Here is a 21,130-nt window from a genome sequence, read left to right on the forward strand (position 1 = left end):
TAGGAATTCAATTGTTATTTAAAATTAAAAGACCGAAGACGAAACCTATACAAAGTATACTCAATTCATGTTGTTATTTATACTTAGTATGTATTTAAATAAATACATATACATTTGTATCTTCAACACTAAGTATAAATAATTATTTATTATTTTATCCCAATTTTGGCTTATTTTTATCAAAACTACACTACTTATTTTCATATTTTGTTACTACGTACTTCTGTTATAAATAAAATGTTCGAAAATATCTCCCGTATTCATATGTATTTAGTATATTTTTTCTAAAACCTGCATCATCAATTCATCATACATATTTATACATTTTCAACTTAAAAATTGAAAAACTGCCATATATCTTTGTCTCCTCTTTAAGCCATCAGGAGTTAATCAAAAAGTGTAGCCAATGTGCTTTCTTAGGGTTTAGCAGTAAAAGCGTGACAGCGCTATTGGGTTGATCTCAGTCAGATCAATGTCAGATCCCATTCTGCTCGCACGCGGATTATACTGCTTAACACTTAACAGGATATTTTTACAGACGTCGTTTTTAAAAACATTGTGAGACAAATGTACTACATATGATTTTGCAATCTTGCAGACTATTTATGATAGGAAGTAAAGAATACTTTTTGTAAAATAACGAAGCGCTGGGTGCTCAATACGCACAATACAATACTAATTAGACATTGGGAAAAGCAATTGACACAAGTAATGTTTATTTGAAACTGATTTATTTAAACTGGTTAAATCTTTGTATTTCGAACAATATCAGAAAACAAATGTCACGATGTTATGAAAAGGAAACGTTGAGATAGGCGAGCTGTGAATGGAGCCGCCGCGGGACTAGGGCGACCCAAGCCCTCACCGGAGCGAACTCCCCCGGGCCCCGCACGGCTTCTTATATAAATATAGATCTATAAACACAGCGAGCACCTAACTCTACAGGCACTGCTCCAGAAAGACATATTTACATAGTACAATTATTCGCTATCATTACGTGTGAACGTGAATGAGTATCACAGTACTTCCGTTAATCTGACATTATATTACATGGATTGATGTCAATTCAGCCGTACAATTGATTTATTATATCCCTATATTAGAAAAATAAAAAGACCTAGACCGGAGTTCTTTTACCTACCTATCGCTATTGTTAGTGGCGCCCCGTGGCTACTATCCGAAGCTAGCGCTCCGATCGCCGGCGCGTATCTTGTGATCGGTATCAATTACGGCCATACCACATCTAGCCACTAGCTTTGTTACTGTTTACAAATTAAGAAACTGCGAGGTAGTATTTTTTGTCAAGGTGATAAATGTTTGTTAATTGCAATTATTTTGCAGTAATTAATTCCATACATTTATTAATAATATTTAGGTACAAATTACATTAATGATCATTTTGTTTATTATCAAAATTGGATTTTGCTCTGCAGTCAATATTAAATGTCAAAATGACTTTGTCAAATGATTGAAGTATCTAAGGGTTTCGTTATGAACACATTTTACTCGTATTTTTACGCAAATAGTCCTTTAGTGAACTATTGCTACTTTACTATTATCTAAGCTGAGTTTTCTGTTTGAATTCACATTTACATCACATTCACAGAAAACAAAATAACTAATACAAAATTTTTAACGTCATAACACTATATTCTACTTGGAATCACACAATTTTCATTTTAATATAAATAATATTATTAAGGTACGGCTTCACAATATTTTTTATAAATACTTTATAGTTCAACGGCATCATACAAACACTGATTACTAGTATAAGCAGTATTTATATAATTTTCAGACTTAAAAATATGATTATAGCTCGAGCATTACTACTGGAAGAGTTTTTTTTGTAACACAAGCAAAATATTACACGAAACTCGACATGGAAGATGATTTTGAAAATAACTTTCAGTTAACCGACTAGTTAATGAGAAATGTAATTGTATTGATATTCTATTATAAGTATTCTATAAGACATTGGAAAATCGAACCGGTTCAAGTAGAATAATGATTGCAGGTAGCTAGATGTGATGTGACTTATGAGACTTATATGATTTTTTCACTAAAATCAACTAACATAAGCTACAAGAAGTTCTGGTTACTTAATAATAATTATTACAAAATACTTGTTTTTACAAAGTTTATACATTGATTGGTCAAAAACAAACAGCAGGCGCATGTTGCGCGCTGTGTAAATCGCGCGGTCGCATCATTAATACATTCATTACAAAAACCGATAATTTTCTACGACTGTATCTTTTAAATAATTTAAACCTTTACAATAAACACGTTACAAAACACTGCACCCTTACATTTCACAGAAGATGAAAGTCAATGAAACTGTCTAGTACATATAGAAAGCTTATAAAATTATTTTCGCGCTCTGCTTAAACACATTCCTTTCTCTACTAATTATATCAACACTGCGTATCCTGTTTCATTAAATTGAAGTTATAACGCCCATATTGTGCACTGATCACTTTTCAAATAACGTATGCACTACTTAACCTACCTACTTAAAAGATATCCACTTTTGATTAAATTATTCCTTGAAAATTGTCTTAAATTCATTACGGAGCGAATTATTTAATTGAATCTGTGGTAATCGCCTAGCTAAGAAGAAATCGCACTGTTTCAATTGACCAACCCCGGCGTATGATCACGAGAACGATTGCTTATTATTTAACATCGAATCACACAACACAATTAGTAGTCATTTGATCTACATTACATAGAAAAATAACGGAATGGATAATATGCGTCGTCTTCTCGGGGCGAGAGTGGTGATGTAAGGAAGAGGCGGGTGGGAGGCGCCGGGGGAGCCCCCCACCGCGGACCCTAGTCTTCCGACATGAAAGAATTCTGCGACTTCAGCTCCTCCAGCCGGGAGATTTGTTGACGTAGGTACATTATTCTGGAACAGAGTGAATGAACAAAATAAACTTAACACATTACACTACACATGTAAGTAACAATTGAACAGTAATTTGATGCTTAAAACGAAGTGGTTACCTGGAATTAAAAGTTTTAAAAATTGATGATTTTATTGAAGACCTGTATTTGAATTTTGGACCATTATTCTAAAGAATGAGAGTTTTATTCGGACATAGTTACAGGTAAAATTGAAGGAGGTTACCGTGTATTCATAAAATTGTGATAACTCTTACAACCAAAAATAAAAATGGAACATAAACCTAGCTCATGCTGGTAAAAAATGAGAGCTTGAAGCTTTGTAGTACGGCGCTCGTAGTTTAACCTTTTCATATTACAAATAAAATTGTTTGGTCAATAAATACAATAATTTTGTTCTTGTTTATATTATCATAACTATTTTCACTCTTAAAATTAGTGAGGGACTAGATATTGTCAAAAAACTGGTTTTTGGTTGGCATTTTTCGAACTACGGCAATAATACAAGTTAGCAAAGTAATACTTCGAAAAGAATATGTGGAAATCAATAAAATTACCAATTTTCGAAACTCCAGAAAATCTTTGTAGGTTGATAAGGCAATAAGAGAGCAAATCAAGACCCAATCAAAATGGCGAATATGTTTTTTTTTTTTCTAAAAATCACCCACTTTTGTTCTTGCAGTGTGGCTTGTATTTCAGTGTGGCGCACGACGGACCGCGAGCACTTTAGCTCGGCCGACACCCGCGTGCACTGCAGACAGCCTAGCTGATATGCTTCTTCGGTAAATTTATTGGCCTGTAATATATTGATAGTAAATAATGGATTTTAGTTACTAATATATTGCTATTTTACATTTTTTTAATGAGCGAATACTTCAGTCATATGAACATGTATCACTTTACCTACATATTCTAAATAAAGAATTCACGGGGTTAATGTGCGATATAATTATAGGATTAATACAATCGGAATACATGTTAGATCAATGGATGGAACAAAGTAATAAAGTTATTTCATTAATTTAGGAATACATTTATATGATAAACAATAAAGGTAATAATAATCCTGACCTGTTTCTCAAGTATGTCAGCAGCCCAGCCGGTTACATGAGCGGTGAGATCCGACCGCACGTAGTTTACAAGCGACGGTGTCAGCATCGGCGGCCCGTGCTGCAACGACCCACCAACAACAGACGAATAGCTGCCGAGGCATTCCACTGTGACACAGAGGGCACACGTATTACAATCAATAATTATAAGAAAAATATTAAAAACGTACGCCACAAATTAGTACTATTTCTAGAGAGGAACCTGTAATATATTTTACATAAAACTTAAGTTATAATAATATTAAGCTACTTGATTTAACAAATGGATAATAATATAAAGTCTAACTTTTCCTAGGCAGCGCGTTATCGAGATGTATAGGCGGCGCGTGCGGGTCGATGTTCTCCGAGTGCGTCGGTGTCGGCGGGCCTGCATCCCGGTGCGGCGTGTCGCCCCCGCTGCCGGGCGAGCCGCCGTTGTTGGACGCGACCACCACCGCGCTCGACGCTACCGGCACGTTCGGCAGCACCGTGCCCACGATACGCGGTAACGCCGCAGCCAATAATGAGCCACTCTGTTTATAATCATTGATTAGTGTAGTTTATTCGATTTTCATGCAATTGAAACCAGAATTTAAATTTTGTTATTAAAATTTATGAATAGGCGTCCAATAACCACATTTGATTTGAATTGCAAAATAATATATAAAAATCTAATTCCAATTACCTGTTGATTGGAGTTATCGAGCACGACGACGGGCGGCACCGCGTTGCCATCGCTGCGGCCCGCGCTCTCCCTTGCGCCGTACGAGTTCTCCGACAGAGGCGTACTCCGATCCGGAGATATGTCCATATCTTGTAATGTTTGTCCATCTTAGGACCAAACAAATAAAATTTATCTTCTATTTTAATAAATACCAAATGTTATTGATAAACTGTGCATACTACATCTAGTTTAACCTCAAATCGTTTTGAACAACTCATCTAATGCAATCAGTGTAGTCAGTCCTATATCATACCCTTGCCGTCGTGTTGCGACGTCGCATGCTTCTGCCTCGTTCTCTCGTGACTGTCCTCTTCCCTTCCGCCGCTCCAATATCTTTCCGACGTACTGTTCGTCCGCTTATTTGACTTCTCAGTTTCTCTCCGCCCTGATCTAGAACTCGATCTTTTATCGCGCTCACGATCTGTTAAGAACACATTTGTACCATTTTTATTTTGATTTCTGGATAGAAAAACGCCGAATTTAATTTCTTAATAGAACGAGAATTATTTTTAATTATTGCACATTAGCACAGTCATTCGTCTTAGTAAGCTTACTGCTTATGTAGGCTGCTATTAAACAATATCATTATCAATTTTGCGAAAATAATCGGGTAAAGTAAACTGATTCCCATTTCAAATCTTGTAATTTCTTACTTTATACGGAAAGCAGTATACTTCAAATTCTTTAAAAAGTATATTTCATTCAGTTCACTAAATTATAAATATTCTTATTAGATATTAATAACGTAGAAACAACAAAATGTTTACCTACCTCTGTATTTTCCGGCAAATACGTAAGTTCCTATCAAGGTGCATGAAACAAAAAAAAGTTGCAATTTCGGTACGTTTTATTAAACGTTTTTGAGTACATTATAACCTAAGTAATCGTTATGTCATTAGAGTCACCTTTATGACATGTGGTAAAGTTTTTTATACATTAGAATTTTCTAATTTTCAAATTATAACTGCTATAAAAATGCTATACCCTGTACAGGATAGCTTGATCTTTTTGACAGATGTAAATTTTTATGTTCGACATAATTTTGCAATGACGAACATATAATTTTGTTAATTTAATAATTATAAAAATTGCAAAGATATTTAAAAAATACATATAATACAAAAGTTCCTAAAGATTCAAGCATTATCCGAAAATATTAAGATTTTTCTATTATATATTATTGCTTCAAAGTAAAATTTAAATAGAAAAACTGAAAATAATAGACGTTTGTACAATGTTACATCGTTCGGACGGTAGGGACGCGAATAACATACAGTAACTGCTACAAATACCGATTACAAAAATTCTTATCAAAGATCATTGTTAAGTTATTGTTACGAACGGGGGTCCTTTTGGTTGGGGTCTCTTTGGCTAGTGGTTGGGGTCTCTTTAGCTGGTATAACTCTTTTTAGAAAAATAAGTTTAAAAAAAATTGAATTCCGTCTATCAAAAAGGTCAAGCTAACTTGGACAGGGTATAATAATAAAGATTTTTATTTAACCTGGAAAAAATTGGTTATTGAAAAAAAAACAAAATTATAGTCAAAAATAATCCTTAAAGATTGCACCTAATTCTGCATTTTATAACGAATACTTTGGAGATCTGTTATTGCAGATAGATTTGAATGAAGTATTTTATTTTAAGTAAATAAATAAAAATACATAAATTTGAAGGGCACCCATTATATTACTTGTAGTATTTTTTTAATCAGTATTGGAAGGACTACGTGCCAATAGCCACCTGATAATCACTTTTTCCCGAAAACATTGTCCCAGAAAGCATTTTAACCGGTCCTATCACTACCCCTTTACGCCGTCCAAGCGAACTTGATGTTAAGCCCTATGTGAATATGAGTTGTAATGGTTCACTAAACATTAAAGTACACTCTTAGAACGTTGGATGGTACCTTCCCTAGGGATTTAATTTCACTAGGCTCAACAGAGCTATTCTGTAAGAACTATATTCTTATCTCCCTCGTAATATTTTGCCGACCAACCTACGGTAATACGCTATTTTATCGCGTATATGTATAAATATTACATTTATTTTAGTTAATGTCGAACTTCACTTCCTTGTATTTTGTTTACAGTTAGTTCTTACAGAATAGCTCTTCAGTCACGTGATTCAGAAAACCCCAGTGCACTAAAAGAAAAACATTAAAAAAATAATTATGATCTGTTTGGAAAATAATGGTACAAAAATAGTCAATCACGTATAACAATGACGGAAGCGTCACGGCCCAGTGATGTGACAGACGCAGGCTCAATACTAACCCTTCGGGCTATTATCGTGCCTCTAACAAAAGCTTTATGCTTAGCTGGAGGGAAAAACAGAATTATTAGTAATTCCTTGGAAATTCTAAGTATTTACTCTCCGAACTCTGTGTGAGTTAGCTTATTATGTACATGCCATAACTCCTTTCAAAAGCTACGGAGCTAGAAAACATTAACAAAATTATATAGAGTGTATCGCTATAGCTCCCACTCGCTGATCACTGAACTAATACAATTGCTTCCGGTCACCGCGCTAATATAATCCTATATTATAGCAACGCTAATGAATCGGAGATTTTAGCTTTTTTTATACTATTTATTTTTTGCCGATGTTGACTAATTGAAAAACAAACACACTAAATACTTTTAATTCAAATAAACCTGTCAAGTTAAAGGTATGTTTCACTTTTTACGAATTTGGGATGCCTACATTTTCTATTTTCTATGAACCATTTAGGCGGGTAACGCTGTTATTGCTTCAAGTCAAATAGTCATTCATTGGTAATTTAAGCTGTAACTTCGTTTTAGAAGGGTTTTGCTTTAGTTTAAAGTGCAATTGAAAACAGTTGTACGTGTTTTGTGTGGACACGGTCAAAAATCAATCGAAAGACAATTTAATACAATAATTTAATCTGGCATCTCCAAAATGTTGTAATTTATTTATTACATAATTTTGTTGATCCCAGGCTTTATACATTACACACGCCTTTGGTCATCCTACAATGACGTTAATCGTTCGTCCTTGGCCACTAGTAACGTTTAATGCATTAATTAATTAATTAGCAAATTCAAGTCTATCCTAGTCGAAAAGTATGTTTCTGTATTCTATGATACTGTGTATGTTGTTACAAACGTGATATTGGAATTAAATATCTTGTAAATCAGCAATAAAAGTTAATAATTTTATCATACAATAGACATAATTTACCTATATAGGTGGATAAAAATTTTATAGATCCGTCGTCCTAATGTAGGCCATCGATATTGTTTCGCATAAAGACGGAGTTTTCGGTTTTAAATTCTGCAAATACTATTTTAAAATTACGTGACGAAAATATCAATACATAAAATTAAATAAAGTTAAAACCGATAGAAGAACAAAAGGCTGAATATTATTATTTTTTATTATTCTAGAGATATATAAAAACAGTTTTCTGTTTTTAAATTTGAGCATGACTCAAATACAAAATTTCTTTGGGTCAAGTAATAAATAAAATATTTTTATATGAAATTGTTGCCACTGATTCTCTTCGGTTAATGAATCCACTGAGTGAGATCGTGACATTGTTTTAGAACTTTTAAGACACATTAATTAATGAAGCAAATTTTCGCAAAAACCATAGAACCCGCTAGGTACTGGTGTAAAGATGATATATATGATTATATCACCCTGAATGACAGCATATAAAATCTAACAATAAATATTGATCAAGTGCAGTCAATAGACAGCAATTACGGCTCGTGGCTATGTAGCAACGAAACGGTGACAAGGTATCTAAACCAATGTTGGTTTAGACACCTTGTCACCGTTTCGGACGTTCAACAGCGTAACAACTGCTATTATGGTTATATCTGATTTACAGTAGGATATTACGTAAAATATATAAAACTTTGTATATATTTGGACGTTATGTCTCTTGAACGATACTCTACAGTGTATTCTTTCGAATATAAATAAAAATTGCTCGTCCTATAAAATCAAAATAGTATGAATAGAAGATTAGCTTTTGTCTGTATTTACATAGTCGTTCTAAACTACTACTGTTAATATCGGAGAACGGAGCAAAACGTGATTTTCAAGCAAGATGAAAATACGTTTTTATAAACCGAGAATAATGGTTTTATTTCTGGGGTTCGATAAAATTAGTTTAGTTTATAAATTCCCAGTAGCATCTCGTGTTTTGGAACATGGCAGTGCTTACACATCCGTGCTTCATATATTAAACGAGAGCTTTAAATGAAATTCAAACTATTTGTAATTAATATATAACGAAGGCACCTCTTATCTTATGAGCTAATGAAACTCCCGAGGGCAGAAATACCAAAAAAAAACAATTAATTATCACCATTAACAGTCTTTAAAAAACCCGACAATATTGAGAAGAGATGGTGGCTGTTAACCAAGATTTTGTTCCTTCTTTACTATCAAATCAAAATAAGGAAAGGAGAAAGCCCTTAAGACGAACCTCGAGCCGGAGGTCTGTTAGTGAAACTTGTACCTATATCTTAGAACAAAAATAAAAATGTTAAATGTTATTTATAATATTCAATTATTTTTTATCAATATCTGGAATGCAAATGGCAAAATGGATTTTTTAATTTTACCTGTTCACGTCAAAATATATATTAAAAATATTTTATGTTTTTAAAAACACAACAATTTATCAAATATATATAGTGAAGAGGCATCAATATTTTCGTTTCCTAAAATGTATTTCTGGAAAGTAAGAAACATGACGCTAAACGTAAAACAATTTGAATATTTTTAAGGCCTTATAAATATTGGTATATTTATCTAAGTAACCAAACATATCATTTCGTCATGTCAGCATATTTTCCAGTTACTTATAAAAATATATAAATAGATTCAATCATAACCGGGCTCTATACATGTTACTAATTTATATAAACAATTCTCTGAATGATTTTGAGTACAATGTACAGACGACTGTAATATGCTAATATATAAATATGCTATTCATAGTTGGGATGTCGAAAAATGTACCGATGGAGAAATATTAACAAAATATACATAATTTGCGAAAACTATAAATCAATAAATAAACACCTTCTAATATTACTTAACATACGTGTTTTACTGTGCGTAAACCGAAGAATCAGTTGAAATAACGCTCAACCCAACGTTCGGGGTTTAAGGCTCCAATCCAATCAATTATTATTAATTTTATTCTGAAAATAAATTCACAAGAAGTTTGAAGTTAAATTATTGGCTGTTTTACACTGTCATGCCTCGGTGTCCGCGTATCGTGGTTGGACCTGCACCTGAACTCTCTTATCCGTTCGTTTAACGTTGCCTTCCCATCGGATTGTAAGACTCGGGAAATGGAAAGTTGAACTGTATTTACAGCACGCACTTGTGTACTGTAATGTCTCCAGAGCAATTGTGTTGTCGAATGCTGCGCGTTTCAAGTTTTTTATATAAACAGATATCTTGATTATTTATGTCCTAGGATACAATAAAAATATTAACAATAGTAATAACCATATCCGTAGCGAAAATGTATTAATTAATTAGTGATATTTTCTCTCCGGATTTATACGATTGACTTTTAGAAAAGCAATGACTCTATTTATTATATTTACTCTTCTGTGTGAGATCTAATCAAGATTTTTCATAGCAACTTTTTTGATGACTCAATCAGAATCATAAGTAAAACTAAAGAATAAAATTAATTACATCAAATTCCCTTTGCTAAATAACTTAAATATAAAACCTTCTTAAATATAAACCTTTATATACACAGAAGTCGATAAGAATATTGTTCATATCATCATTGTCCACGACAGTTTGTAAAACCAATTACTCGTAACATACTCACTAATTCTACTTCAGTTTTCCTTAAAGGAAGTCCTTTCGCTATTAATAATTCAGCGAGACACGCCAATTATTTTACAAACGCCTGATTGAAAAAAATATATCATGGTAGAAATATCATACAAAAGATAATCGCGAGGTACATCAACAGAAATGTCTATAAATTAAAATAATTATTCGTATTTAAATTTGTACCTACGTTATATTTATAGATAATGATGGGTGCGTGTTCCACGACAGAGAAATGTTTTGTTAAGCAGACCGATAGTTGTTACTAAGAACTTATTATTTGCAAACTGTTCCCGTTGGACTATTATTCTACATTCCAGGTATAAATTTATTTTATAAGCTGAATTTACTTATACTTCATCTCAAATAGAAATGTATCTCGGATCGTATACATGAATTATCATTAAGTAAAATTGTTATAAATATTTTGCACTTATACGTATGAACTTCACAGTCAGTCTTTATAAGATAAGTTATTGCCTGCGGAGTTTATCGTACTAGAACGATATAAAAATATAAAGGATTTTTATTCCTTATATTTTGTTTTATTGTTACGACAATTTATACAAAAAGTCCTGAAAGCTTTAATGTATTCGATATGCTAAAACTACTATATTATGTTTTCAATAATAATGTTTAGAAATGTTGAAAAGATTTAGGAGAAAAGGTACAAAATAAATGTATTTCTTTAAATATTGAATTAGTTCGAAAACATATCCCTTGTTTTCTAACAAAATTATTGATCGTGTGAATATCACAAGACCTGACAAGAGAATTAATAAAGTAAAATATAAGTATAGCAAGATAATAATAATGGACGTAGGAACTCGATGAAAATCATTGTACTACACGCAGCAGTGGTTGAACTAGCACAAGCACAATAAGCGATATTATTATACGCACGTCTCATGCTTACTGAAGTTGAGCAAACCTTAAAAGATGTGACGCGTGTTACGCAACCACACCAAGCTAAGTCAAGAGAGCCGACTTCGGAACACTGTCATTATTCCTATAGTTGAGTTGTGATGCGACCAATATCTTGACCAACTTTACTAGGTGCCTCCACCCACTCATCATATATTCTACCGCCAATCAGCTATACTTATTATTGTTGCGTTTTAATTTGAAGGGTAAGTGAGCCAGTATAACTATAGTCTATTCCAACAACCAGAAGTCAAAAGCTAATTACAAATAGTTTATTGCGAATTGACGAGCTATCGTTGGTCGAGAGCTTGAAAAATCTATGATCTATGAAGCTGTTATCGGAAGTTTGGAAGTAAAATTAAAGAGATATAAGTAGTTTAGTGGAGTTGTGTTGTATTACAAAATAAATATATTAGTCAAGAACTTTTAGTAGTGCACAATATAGCTATTAAAAAATCACGTGGCATACGTAAATCTGTTTGTTTATCTTTATTCCTACTTCGATTGGTATAGACTATACAGGCACAAGGGACATAACATCCCACATCATCTCATCACAATTCCCAAGGCACATTGACGATATAAGGAATTGTTAAAATTTCATACGATGCCAATATCTTTGGGCAATGGTGCCCACTTAGTATTAGGTGGCCTTTTTAAACGCCCACCTACCTATGCTATGAAAAAAACACCTATTCTAAATTGACAATCACCTTGAGCTTTGCAGATGGTTTGAATAAGTTAAAAGTGTTATGTTTAAAATAGAAAAAGTATTTACGGCACCTGGAATACAATGCTTTTAAAAATTATGACGTTTTTAGATTCAACGTAATAGAAACGTTTATATGTTGTCGCAATGAGTTTTCATTCGGTACGCCTTTTTTAAGCCAAGAACCCTTTTATTATCATCAGTTATTTTTGAGTTCCATTGAGGTCACCATATAACTTCAGCCTGATCTAAATAAATTTATATAAATCATAACTTATTTCAATTTTAACTGAGGTTATCGATGAACATGAAACTAAGTATATTTTAAATTATTTAAGGTTGTTTAAAATATATCGAAAATATCGTAATATCGACGCCGCATATCGATATTATTGTATGCCTAGCTCGTCTGGATAAAATAGTCGATATTTATAACTATATAACTATGTTGAAAACATCCCTAACTGTGTCAGGCAATTAAATAAACTCATTAAAGTGAGTATAAAGAGTGTACCAACCACAATAAAAGCCTTCTTATAAGATATATTTCAACTTCAAAAAGGTTTCGTCTTTAAATTGGACGACTACCGTTTCATGCCGATCAATACTACATAAATTTGAAATTGGTGATTAATGACAAATAGAAAAACTAAATGTGATGTTTTCATCAATGGCTTGTACAGATTAAATTGGATGTACATGGCAAGCTTTTAAATAAAGTATAGCAAAGCTGATAGTTGTGATAAATTTATGCAAATATATGTTATTCCTGGTATCAAAATGAAATTATGTATAATAGTATAAAATTTCTCATTTTATATTTTATTCATAATTATATAAGTTTGAAAATTGATTAAGATTTAAATTATGATTAATGTCTAGTATTTTTTATAAATTTACCTTATTATCAAAATGATCATAACGCCTTCCAGACCGATTTACACAAGAGTGTGTGCTTAGTAAGGAGCAATTTTCATTCCCTTAATCTCATAACCTGATAGGATGGCAATTACATTTTTTGGCCTGACAAGAATTTATTTCGTTACTCTTTCTCTCAAATTAAATTACATAGCAACTATACTATATATTTAATTCAGCATGTATGGAAATCAACGAATACTAACTCAAGTAATTAGCCTTTTTTGTTACTGTGTTGATAGAAAATAAGAACATAACGTATTACAAAAAATCTAACCGATTATTTCAACAAAAAGTAAGGGAGAAAGTGTCTACAATATTACAGAATTAATAATTATATTTTTAGGATTAAGTTACCCTGATAATAAAATAAATGTATGTTCGGCTGCCATACGGCTGCTTTAAGACAAAACAATCTATAAATTCGCAGGTTTTAAAACGGTGCACGTAAACGGCATAACTAATTTTAAATTTGCGCGTTTAGAAAACTAATTATAGCAGTATATATATATATATTATAAAATAAACGACTCTTATTTAACTGGTAAATAATAAAAGCTCTTATACGACATACAAATATTTTTAAATAACTACACTCAGTATGGCGTCTCCAATATAGATACGATAAAGTAAATTTTAGCAAAATTACGTTAATAGTACAGTTAGCAGATTATCGTAAAAAACTAAAGTGTCTCTCAATTGTTTTTCATTTCTATAAATATTGTAAATTACAATTTAAAATTAATGATCCCGAACTCGAATGTTTTACAGTAGTAAAGTCCAACTACAAACAAAGCCATTGAAAAGTTCTCTACCAATTGGTACAGAACAGTTGTATTCCTGGCCCCATTTTCAGTTCAGTTCGATGACTGCAAATTACTCCTTATTAACTACATATCATACCATGCAAAATATTAAAGCAGTACGACAATTAGGAGTAGGTTAAAATCAACATCCTAGATTTAATTACATACTGAGTAGGTCACTTACATACAAGCAAAATTTTATACCTAATAATAAAAATAAAACGATTGCAAATAATTATCAAGCAGCGAGTGTACGACAACAGTGGAACTTCTATAGGAGTAATATTCATATTGAAAAAAAAAATATAACCCATATAGAAGTTTAGTATAATAAATATACCGCATGCATGCAAGTATACTATACTATATACTTAAACGAGATAGGAACAAAAATGTAATAAGTAAGTAATTTTCCAAAGACTAATAAGACTTAACCGTAACGCGTATCTATAATATATTTTTATACGAAGTATAAAAGAAGTTCAAATAAAATAAAAAACTGAATTTAAAATAAGGATCTTCAACCTTGTGATTTGGGAAAGAACTTTACAGTATAATAATAACACAATTTAACCATAATTTTATACATTCAACTATGGAAATAAAACAAAGGCTGTTTTTATATTTTTAGACACCGATATTCTATCCCGTAATTTTTTTTAGATTTCTATTATAACAAGAGTAGCGCGTGAGGTCAAAATTGACCTAAAGACTCTTTTTAGAAAAAAATGATATCTACGAGACCTTTCCTTTCCTTCGAGATGTTTCGTGTTTACGTATATTTTTTTTTCAGCTAAAGGAGAAAACTGATAAAATTCAAGCTTTTACATCATACATAATATATACTTTGCTTGTAATATGTAATAGATAGCACAAACTGTTTCTATAACTATAACTTTACAATAATCAATACGTCACACCGTTACTATTAATAGCAGTAAAATTATACACAATCCAAGCCTGACAGACTGACTGCTCGTTCGTGCACACAAATCGAATAAGTCGGCATCTGCAACCTCTTAAGCTATATACATCTTGTGTGAGTTTTATTTGATAAAGGGCAACCAACAGTCGTTTATTAAACCTGTTTCAATTGTCCTTTGAAAAGGGGGAGGGGGCAATATCTAACAAAATGCAGTGCGGAAAGATTAAAAAAAACATTTATTATTAAGTTTACACATTTGACAGTTTTATATACTGCTGGATTGAATAAACGAAAACTTAATAACTCATTTTACATTTAGACGTCGGATCATACGTTTACGTTACTTTACGCACGTTTGATCAACTAAATCGAAATCTGGATAATTAAATCGGTAAATATTTATTGTTTTTTTTTTGTCCGTATTCTGATAATTCTAAGAAAAACTTAAAATTATCTGAAATCAGACAAATTAAAATACTTCCAAACTCATTTTATAAAACAATTACACATAGAATATTTAACGTTAAATAAATATTTTCGTCTTACATAAAAGCTTTGTTTTTAATTTAAATTTGGTGCCGTTGTATTTGGCACATGCGTGAATGTTTGTGGCATTAACGCAGCATCGCTTGTCACACTGGATAATTTTTACAACATAATCGAAAGAGGCATTTGTTTGTATGCCGTGCGTTAAGTAATTCTAGATCAGACGTCACCGTAGGCAACTGCCATGGTTTTCGGTTTACATTAGACTGTCTACTTAGCTAAAACCGTCGTATAAATTCAGTGTATTGCTAGATTGAGCAAGATCAAGTGCGTCTTTACAAAAGTAATAGCCAGAAAAATCCAAATATATATTTTTATTTTAATACATACTTCATATTTATTAAAATTTCAACTATCTAAAATTTATGCTTTACATATATACAAAACAAGTAGTTTTACCCTAACTTTGGAACTGCGAGATCCTTTTATCAAATTCGTCACTACTATTGTAAAATTGCGATAATAATAACTAAATGTACTGGGCAAGCGTTAAAACATAATCAAAAACTTTGTAACACTTTTTACGCCAATTACGCGGACAGAGGAGAATGAAATTTGGCACATTTGAAGCTTATCTGAAGAACGAGTGCAGAAAGATAATACTTTGTATATGCATTAAATATATATTGAATTATTAAAAAATCATGCGTTAGACACAAATTATTATGCACATATTTAATATAAATATTCAAATATTTAATTAATTTACGTTCCTACCACCAATGACAACACACGTAATATCAAAGTTAAAATGCACACACTTTTTCATATTTTTTTTTTTTTTATTATTTTAGCAAAGACAAGGTATCTTCCAGCTGAGCGACATTTTTCCTACCTATCAAATCAATGTATCTAACCTAATTATGATGATCGAATTTCGACCAATGAACGATTGCTTAATTACAACATTTGGTTATTTTACGCACTAAGATTTCCCTCACCTTTGGTGTAAGTGATTGATAGTAAACCGAATAAATTATTTAAATACTTGTAAAATTAAAAAGTTGCCTTTTTCCTATTAGGATAGACTGTTTCATGTAATTAACATTACGTTGTGACCAAAAAAGGTAAAGCTTGATATAAATGAAATTGATAATTAAATAATATTGTGTTTTGTAATGGAATAATGATAAATTTTGATTAAAATATTTAAATATTTATATAGCAGAACCTCGATAAGTCGAAAACCTCTACAACTCTGAAGGTGCTCGTGTTCTCAACAATGCAAGCCCCATTAGCTCTATTACTCGAAATGCGTTCTTAGAAGTAATTTTTACAATCATGTAGTAGGGAGTACCGATTTTAAGTTTCTTTATGGACTATATTTAACCTGTAAATTAGTAAAATCATATCTGCATTTACAAACAACCTTTATGACTCGAAACCTGTATACATCACAAAACTTTACTCACGAGGTATACAAAAATATTTTTAAAACGAGAAAATATTTATAATAAAAGCGAAGCTTTCTCTTATTTCTATTACTAGATAAACCTCGTACTTTTACGTGCTATAAATTTGCTTTATGCAGGTTTTTTACAGATTGTCATCACGTCTATGGTACGTGTATGGTAATACACATCTCCTATTTTTTGTAACGTGTAGTATCGGGCTGGTAGTTCCACAGAGTAAATAAAGATAAGAAATGTAAATTTAGACATACAAGTTGGACTACTACTTATTAAACTATATTGCTTGAAAATTAACTCTCCAGTACCAAATGTTTTGTTTTAATATTTCACATATGTAACCATATATTTAATAGATAGAGAAAGTTATTTATGGTTTATGAAACCTATTTGTAGGCCAATAACATTAATTAATGACTAACGTTATGTAATGAATGTCCAAACAGCTTATCGGAAGTACATTATGGAAAAAACGCCAAACAAAATGCCCTCACGGAATGCCATAGAATGGCCATAGCCTTATGGAATGCATTTTCTTTCCTTGTAGTAAGTAGTAAGTATAGTAAATAGTATCAGTAGTAAAACTGTTTTATAAAGAATTGAAATAAGGAATAACAGAAAATACCATACCTACCTGTTGATGTTAGAACTCAAAGCATAATTTGATGTAAGTATTGCATGATGATTAACGTATAGAATAATGGTGTACGTGAATAATAATTATAATATTTTATTCATAAAAAAAGGGTTGGTTACTATCTCAGTAACCACCCCGACAATTTTTCATACTAAAATCAATGACGAAATTGACGTAAACACGAAGCGTCTTTCTCCCGTTTAACAAGACATCAGACAAATCAAAACAAACTGAATAGGAATAATCTAACAAAGGTAAAAGAAGAGTTAGAGAAGTAGACTTACTAGTTAATTGATATATTTTTTTTATTGAAAGGGAATACTTTTCTACGTCTTGGATAACCATAGAAGAGAAATAGTTCAATTCGCCTTTAATATTCAAAATCTTATTAGTCATTTTAATCTGCTTGGTAGCAGTCTTCCTTGAAATTGAATTAATCAGTGTAAAAAATGTTTTAAATGACACTAAGTCTCAAGCACATCTGTGTTATGTCACATCAGCATAGGGTAAAACTATGAAAGCAGGACAATAAAACAAAAATAATAATCACACTCTCTATCACATTGAAATGGATATAAGAATAAATGATTATAAAATAATGAATGTGTCACATGTAATGCAATTTGGAATTGTTATAGCGATCATTTTGCCTAATAATAATTGATTGTGATCCATTACACATAAACATATAAAGCACCAAAGTCTGCATCTATATACAAAATATCTGTTAGACAATCAATTATTGTGTGCATTACTATAGACATAATTGTATTAATATTGTGTTTACACAACTTTATTTGGAACCACTGAATTTTGATAGCATAATGATAGCTATAGAAAAACAGTCAACAAAGTATAAAAAACATAGACTGTGATAAGTTCAATACAACAAATAGTTTTTTTTTTTTTATTTGATCTTATTATAGTGATTTATTTTGAATGACAACTTATAACAAAACTGACATAAACAAAAAAAGAAATACAGTTAGGTTAAATACTTCACCGTGGATGAATAAGTTTCTCCTAAGAATTGGGGTCAGTCATGTAAATTTACAAAACAATCTGTTGAAATGCATAATGTAAGAGAAATATTACAGAAATGTTAAAGTTACTGTGGTATTAAAAAAATAACAATATTTTAAGACTTACTGTTTCTTGTTGTATATGTTTCTTTGGATGATGTTCTTCTTGTTTCCCATTCCCTAGGTTTCTCCCACTGTGACACTTCACTGATACAATTATAATAATACTTCTTTCCTGATGAACTAATATGTTCTGACCATTCACTTCCTGCAGGCACGCTTGATGAGCATGGTGCACTTCTCTTGTCATATTTACTACTTCTATTAACACTACTATTCAAGCCACTAGTCCTACTTTTTTTCTCCGATTCACATCTTTCATGGTTATTTTTCTCCCTCTCACTGTCTTTGATACGTTTCTCCTTCGGGGATCGGACATCTGCAAATGTTTTTTCAAACTCATTTTACTACATAAGCCCCAAATACAGATTAATTTTCAGTAAATCAGTAATTCGCTTACCAAGTGGTTTACTTATTAAGTAAAACTAAAGTTAATGCAAAAAATTAATTCGCTTGCTGCCATTTCTATATGAACAATTTTGTCTATCATGAACATATTTTAAAATTGCATTTTAATGTAATAGTAAACATATGTATAAAAGTCTTCAAGATTTAAATATAATTATTTATTATTCAAATAGTTGTACGCTAGCAAAACGCAAGCCCAAAACAATATGATGGGAAAATTTCATAACATTACTAGTTTTAGTCTTAAAACATTGAACATGGGTTAGATTAATATTAATATAGAAATGTTATAACATTTCAATTATAACATATCAGGTATTATATTTTACTTACATACAGAAAAACAAAATAAATCTTAAAAGGCCCATCCTTCCTCTTAATTGTATTTGTAAAAAAAACAATTTTTTTAACATATTACTGTATTTAAATGACAATGTAATACACTCAACTACAGGTATTTTAATTAGAAAACTAAAGCTAAACAAAATTTTAAATTTATCTTGATTTAGTATTATTTTAGTGAGACAATATTTTAAATTAGCAAAATGCTGAACATTTGAACTCAACTTACACATTGGACAGAATAGTACTATCTAGTATAAAGATACATTTTAAATAAGAACAATAGGAAGTACTTGCTAAGAGAAATCACTGTATAAACTTTAATAAAATAACTAACCTGTATACTTATTTCTAGAGGATTTGTAGTCTCTATCTCTCTCCTTTTCGGAACCTTTCTGGATATAGGAGTTTCTTGATGTGTGTGTGATATATTCTCTTTCTTCAGCCATGTGACTGTAGTGGTGGTGACCATGACCGGAGTGGCCTGTGTGACCTGCATGGGCACCATGCCCATGTCCCGAGACATTGCCATTGGGGGATCTAAGTGGTGTGTAGCGGTTGTCAGAAGTACTGTAGTCATTAACAGTTCTCTTGGAATTGTACTTCTGCATAATAAATACACATTACAATTGTAATAAAATGATATAAATGAAAAAAATAAATTAGAGCATACAAAATTTTTAAGCAATTAACGGCATATTACTGTGACTAAAATTTGTTATTGTATTGTCGTAGGTATACTTAGTTGCATGCACATTTAGGACAAATCTTTATTTGTTGTGACACAATACATGTGTCACATTTTTATACAAAATAATTAGATAAACTTATATGTGTTAATGTTTTAAGTAAAGATACACAAAATGCTAATCAACTTTAACTTAAAAACTTCTAAAACCTGCCCAAATAATTTAATTAGTAAATCTGCAAAATTTCGTTATTATCAGTTTCAAAGTTCAATTAAATGGTCTCATACCAAAAAAAATGTATAGACCAGTAATAAAAGAATGTTTGGAGGGTGTCATTACGTAGAGTAGTACCTAAATCAACTTAAAACCATTTTCTTTAAAAATTTGTATACATGATCCAATTCCCATAAATAGATTCTATAACTATCACGGGTACGCTTACCTGATACGGATGGGTCTGGTGCTTCTCAAAGTACCTGAAACAAACATAAACGTTTAGTCCTTCAGTTCAGAGTTACAGTAAAACTCAATCGGCGACCGCCATCTACAGATTGCAAAGCCGAAGCATCTGAAAACATATCGTACCCATCGCTTATTCGCTGAGGTTTCCTTGCATGCATTACCATCAATGCAAATGTACTATTTATTACGGCCTCTGAAATAAAATGCAATAAAAGCCCACTGTCATTAAAACAGTTTTACAGGAGGCCGTGATATATCTTGATGGACGCCATGTCACATTAGAGACACTCAAGAGAGAGTCGATACAGACGCGAAAGAGATAAAAACTATACCGACAACGTAGAATGTAGAGAAACGACGAGGATATCCGACGATTGTTTAGTTTTGTCTATGCGTAAAGTCTAGAGTGACCAACTTCATGTGTGTAGATATATAAATAAAATTATATTATTTTGTTATAAGTATTAAATAAATAAAATATCCTTGCGGAAAAAATTATGACTTCTAAACTGAATCAATTATATACCCACCATATTTATACAATATAAGATATTGATAATTATTTTATAAGTTTTAAATAAACATATAACTGTGCTTTTAGTAAAAAAATAACAGGATAAACTAAGATATTTTTTTGTGATGTGTTAATTATT

General features: G+C 31.4%; 1 protein-coding gene across 1 annotated transcript; it reads right to left on the reverse strand.

Moving 5' to 3' along the window:
• Positions 1 to 720: 720 nt before the first annotated feature.
• Positions 721 to 20,810, reverse strand: LOC125075968 (WW domain-containing adapter protein with coiled-coil homolog). Its single transcript, XM_047687857.1, has 10 exons — positions 20,601 to 20,810; positions 20,458 to 20,491; positions 19,664 to 19,931; positions 18,584 to 18,895; positions 4,976 to 5,143; positions 4,684 to 4,829; positions 4,306 to 4,531; positions 3,982 to 4,127; positions 3,579 to 3,706; positions 721 to 2,914 (listed from the first exon to the last, which is right to left on the reverse strand). Exons 1-10 carry the CDS (start codon positions 20,639 to 20,641, stop codon positions 2,839 to 2,841), a joined length of 1,545 nt encoding a protein of 514 aa, XP_047543813.1. The 5' UTR covers positions 20,642 to 20,810; the 3' UTR covers positions 721 to 2,838.
• Positions 20,811 to 21,130: the final 320 nt, after the last annotated feature.

The sequence above is a fragment of the Vanessa atalanta genome, chromosome Z, assembly GCF_905147765.1.
Source record: "Vanessa atalanta chromosome Z, ilVanAtal1.2, whole genome shotgun sequence".
Lineage (NCBI taxonomy): Eukaryota > Metazoa > Arthropoda > Insecta > Lepidoptera > Nymphalidae > Vanessa > Vanessa atalanta.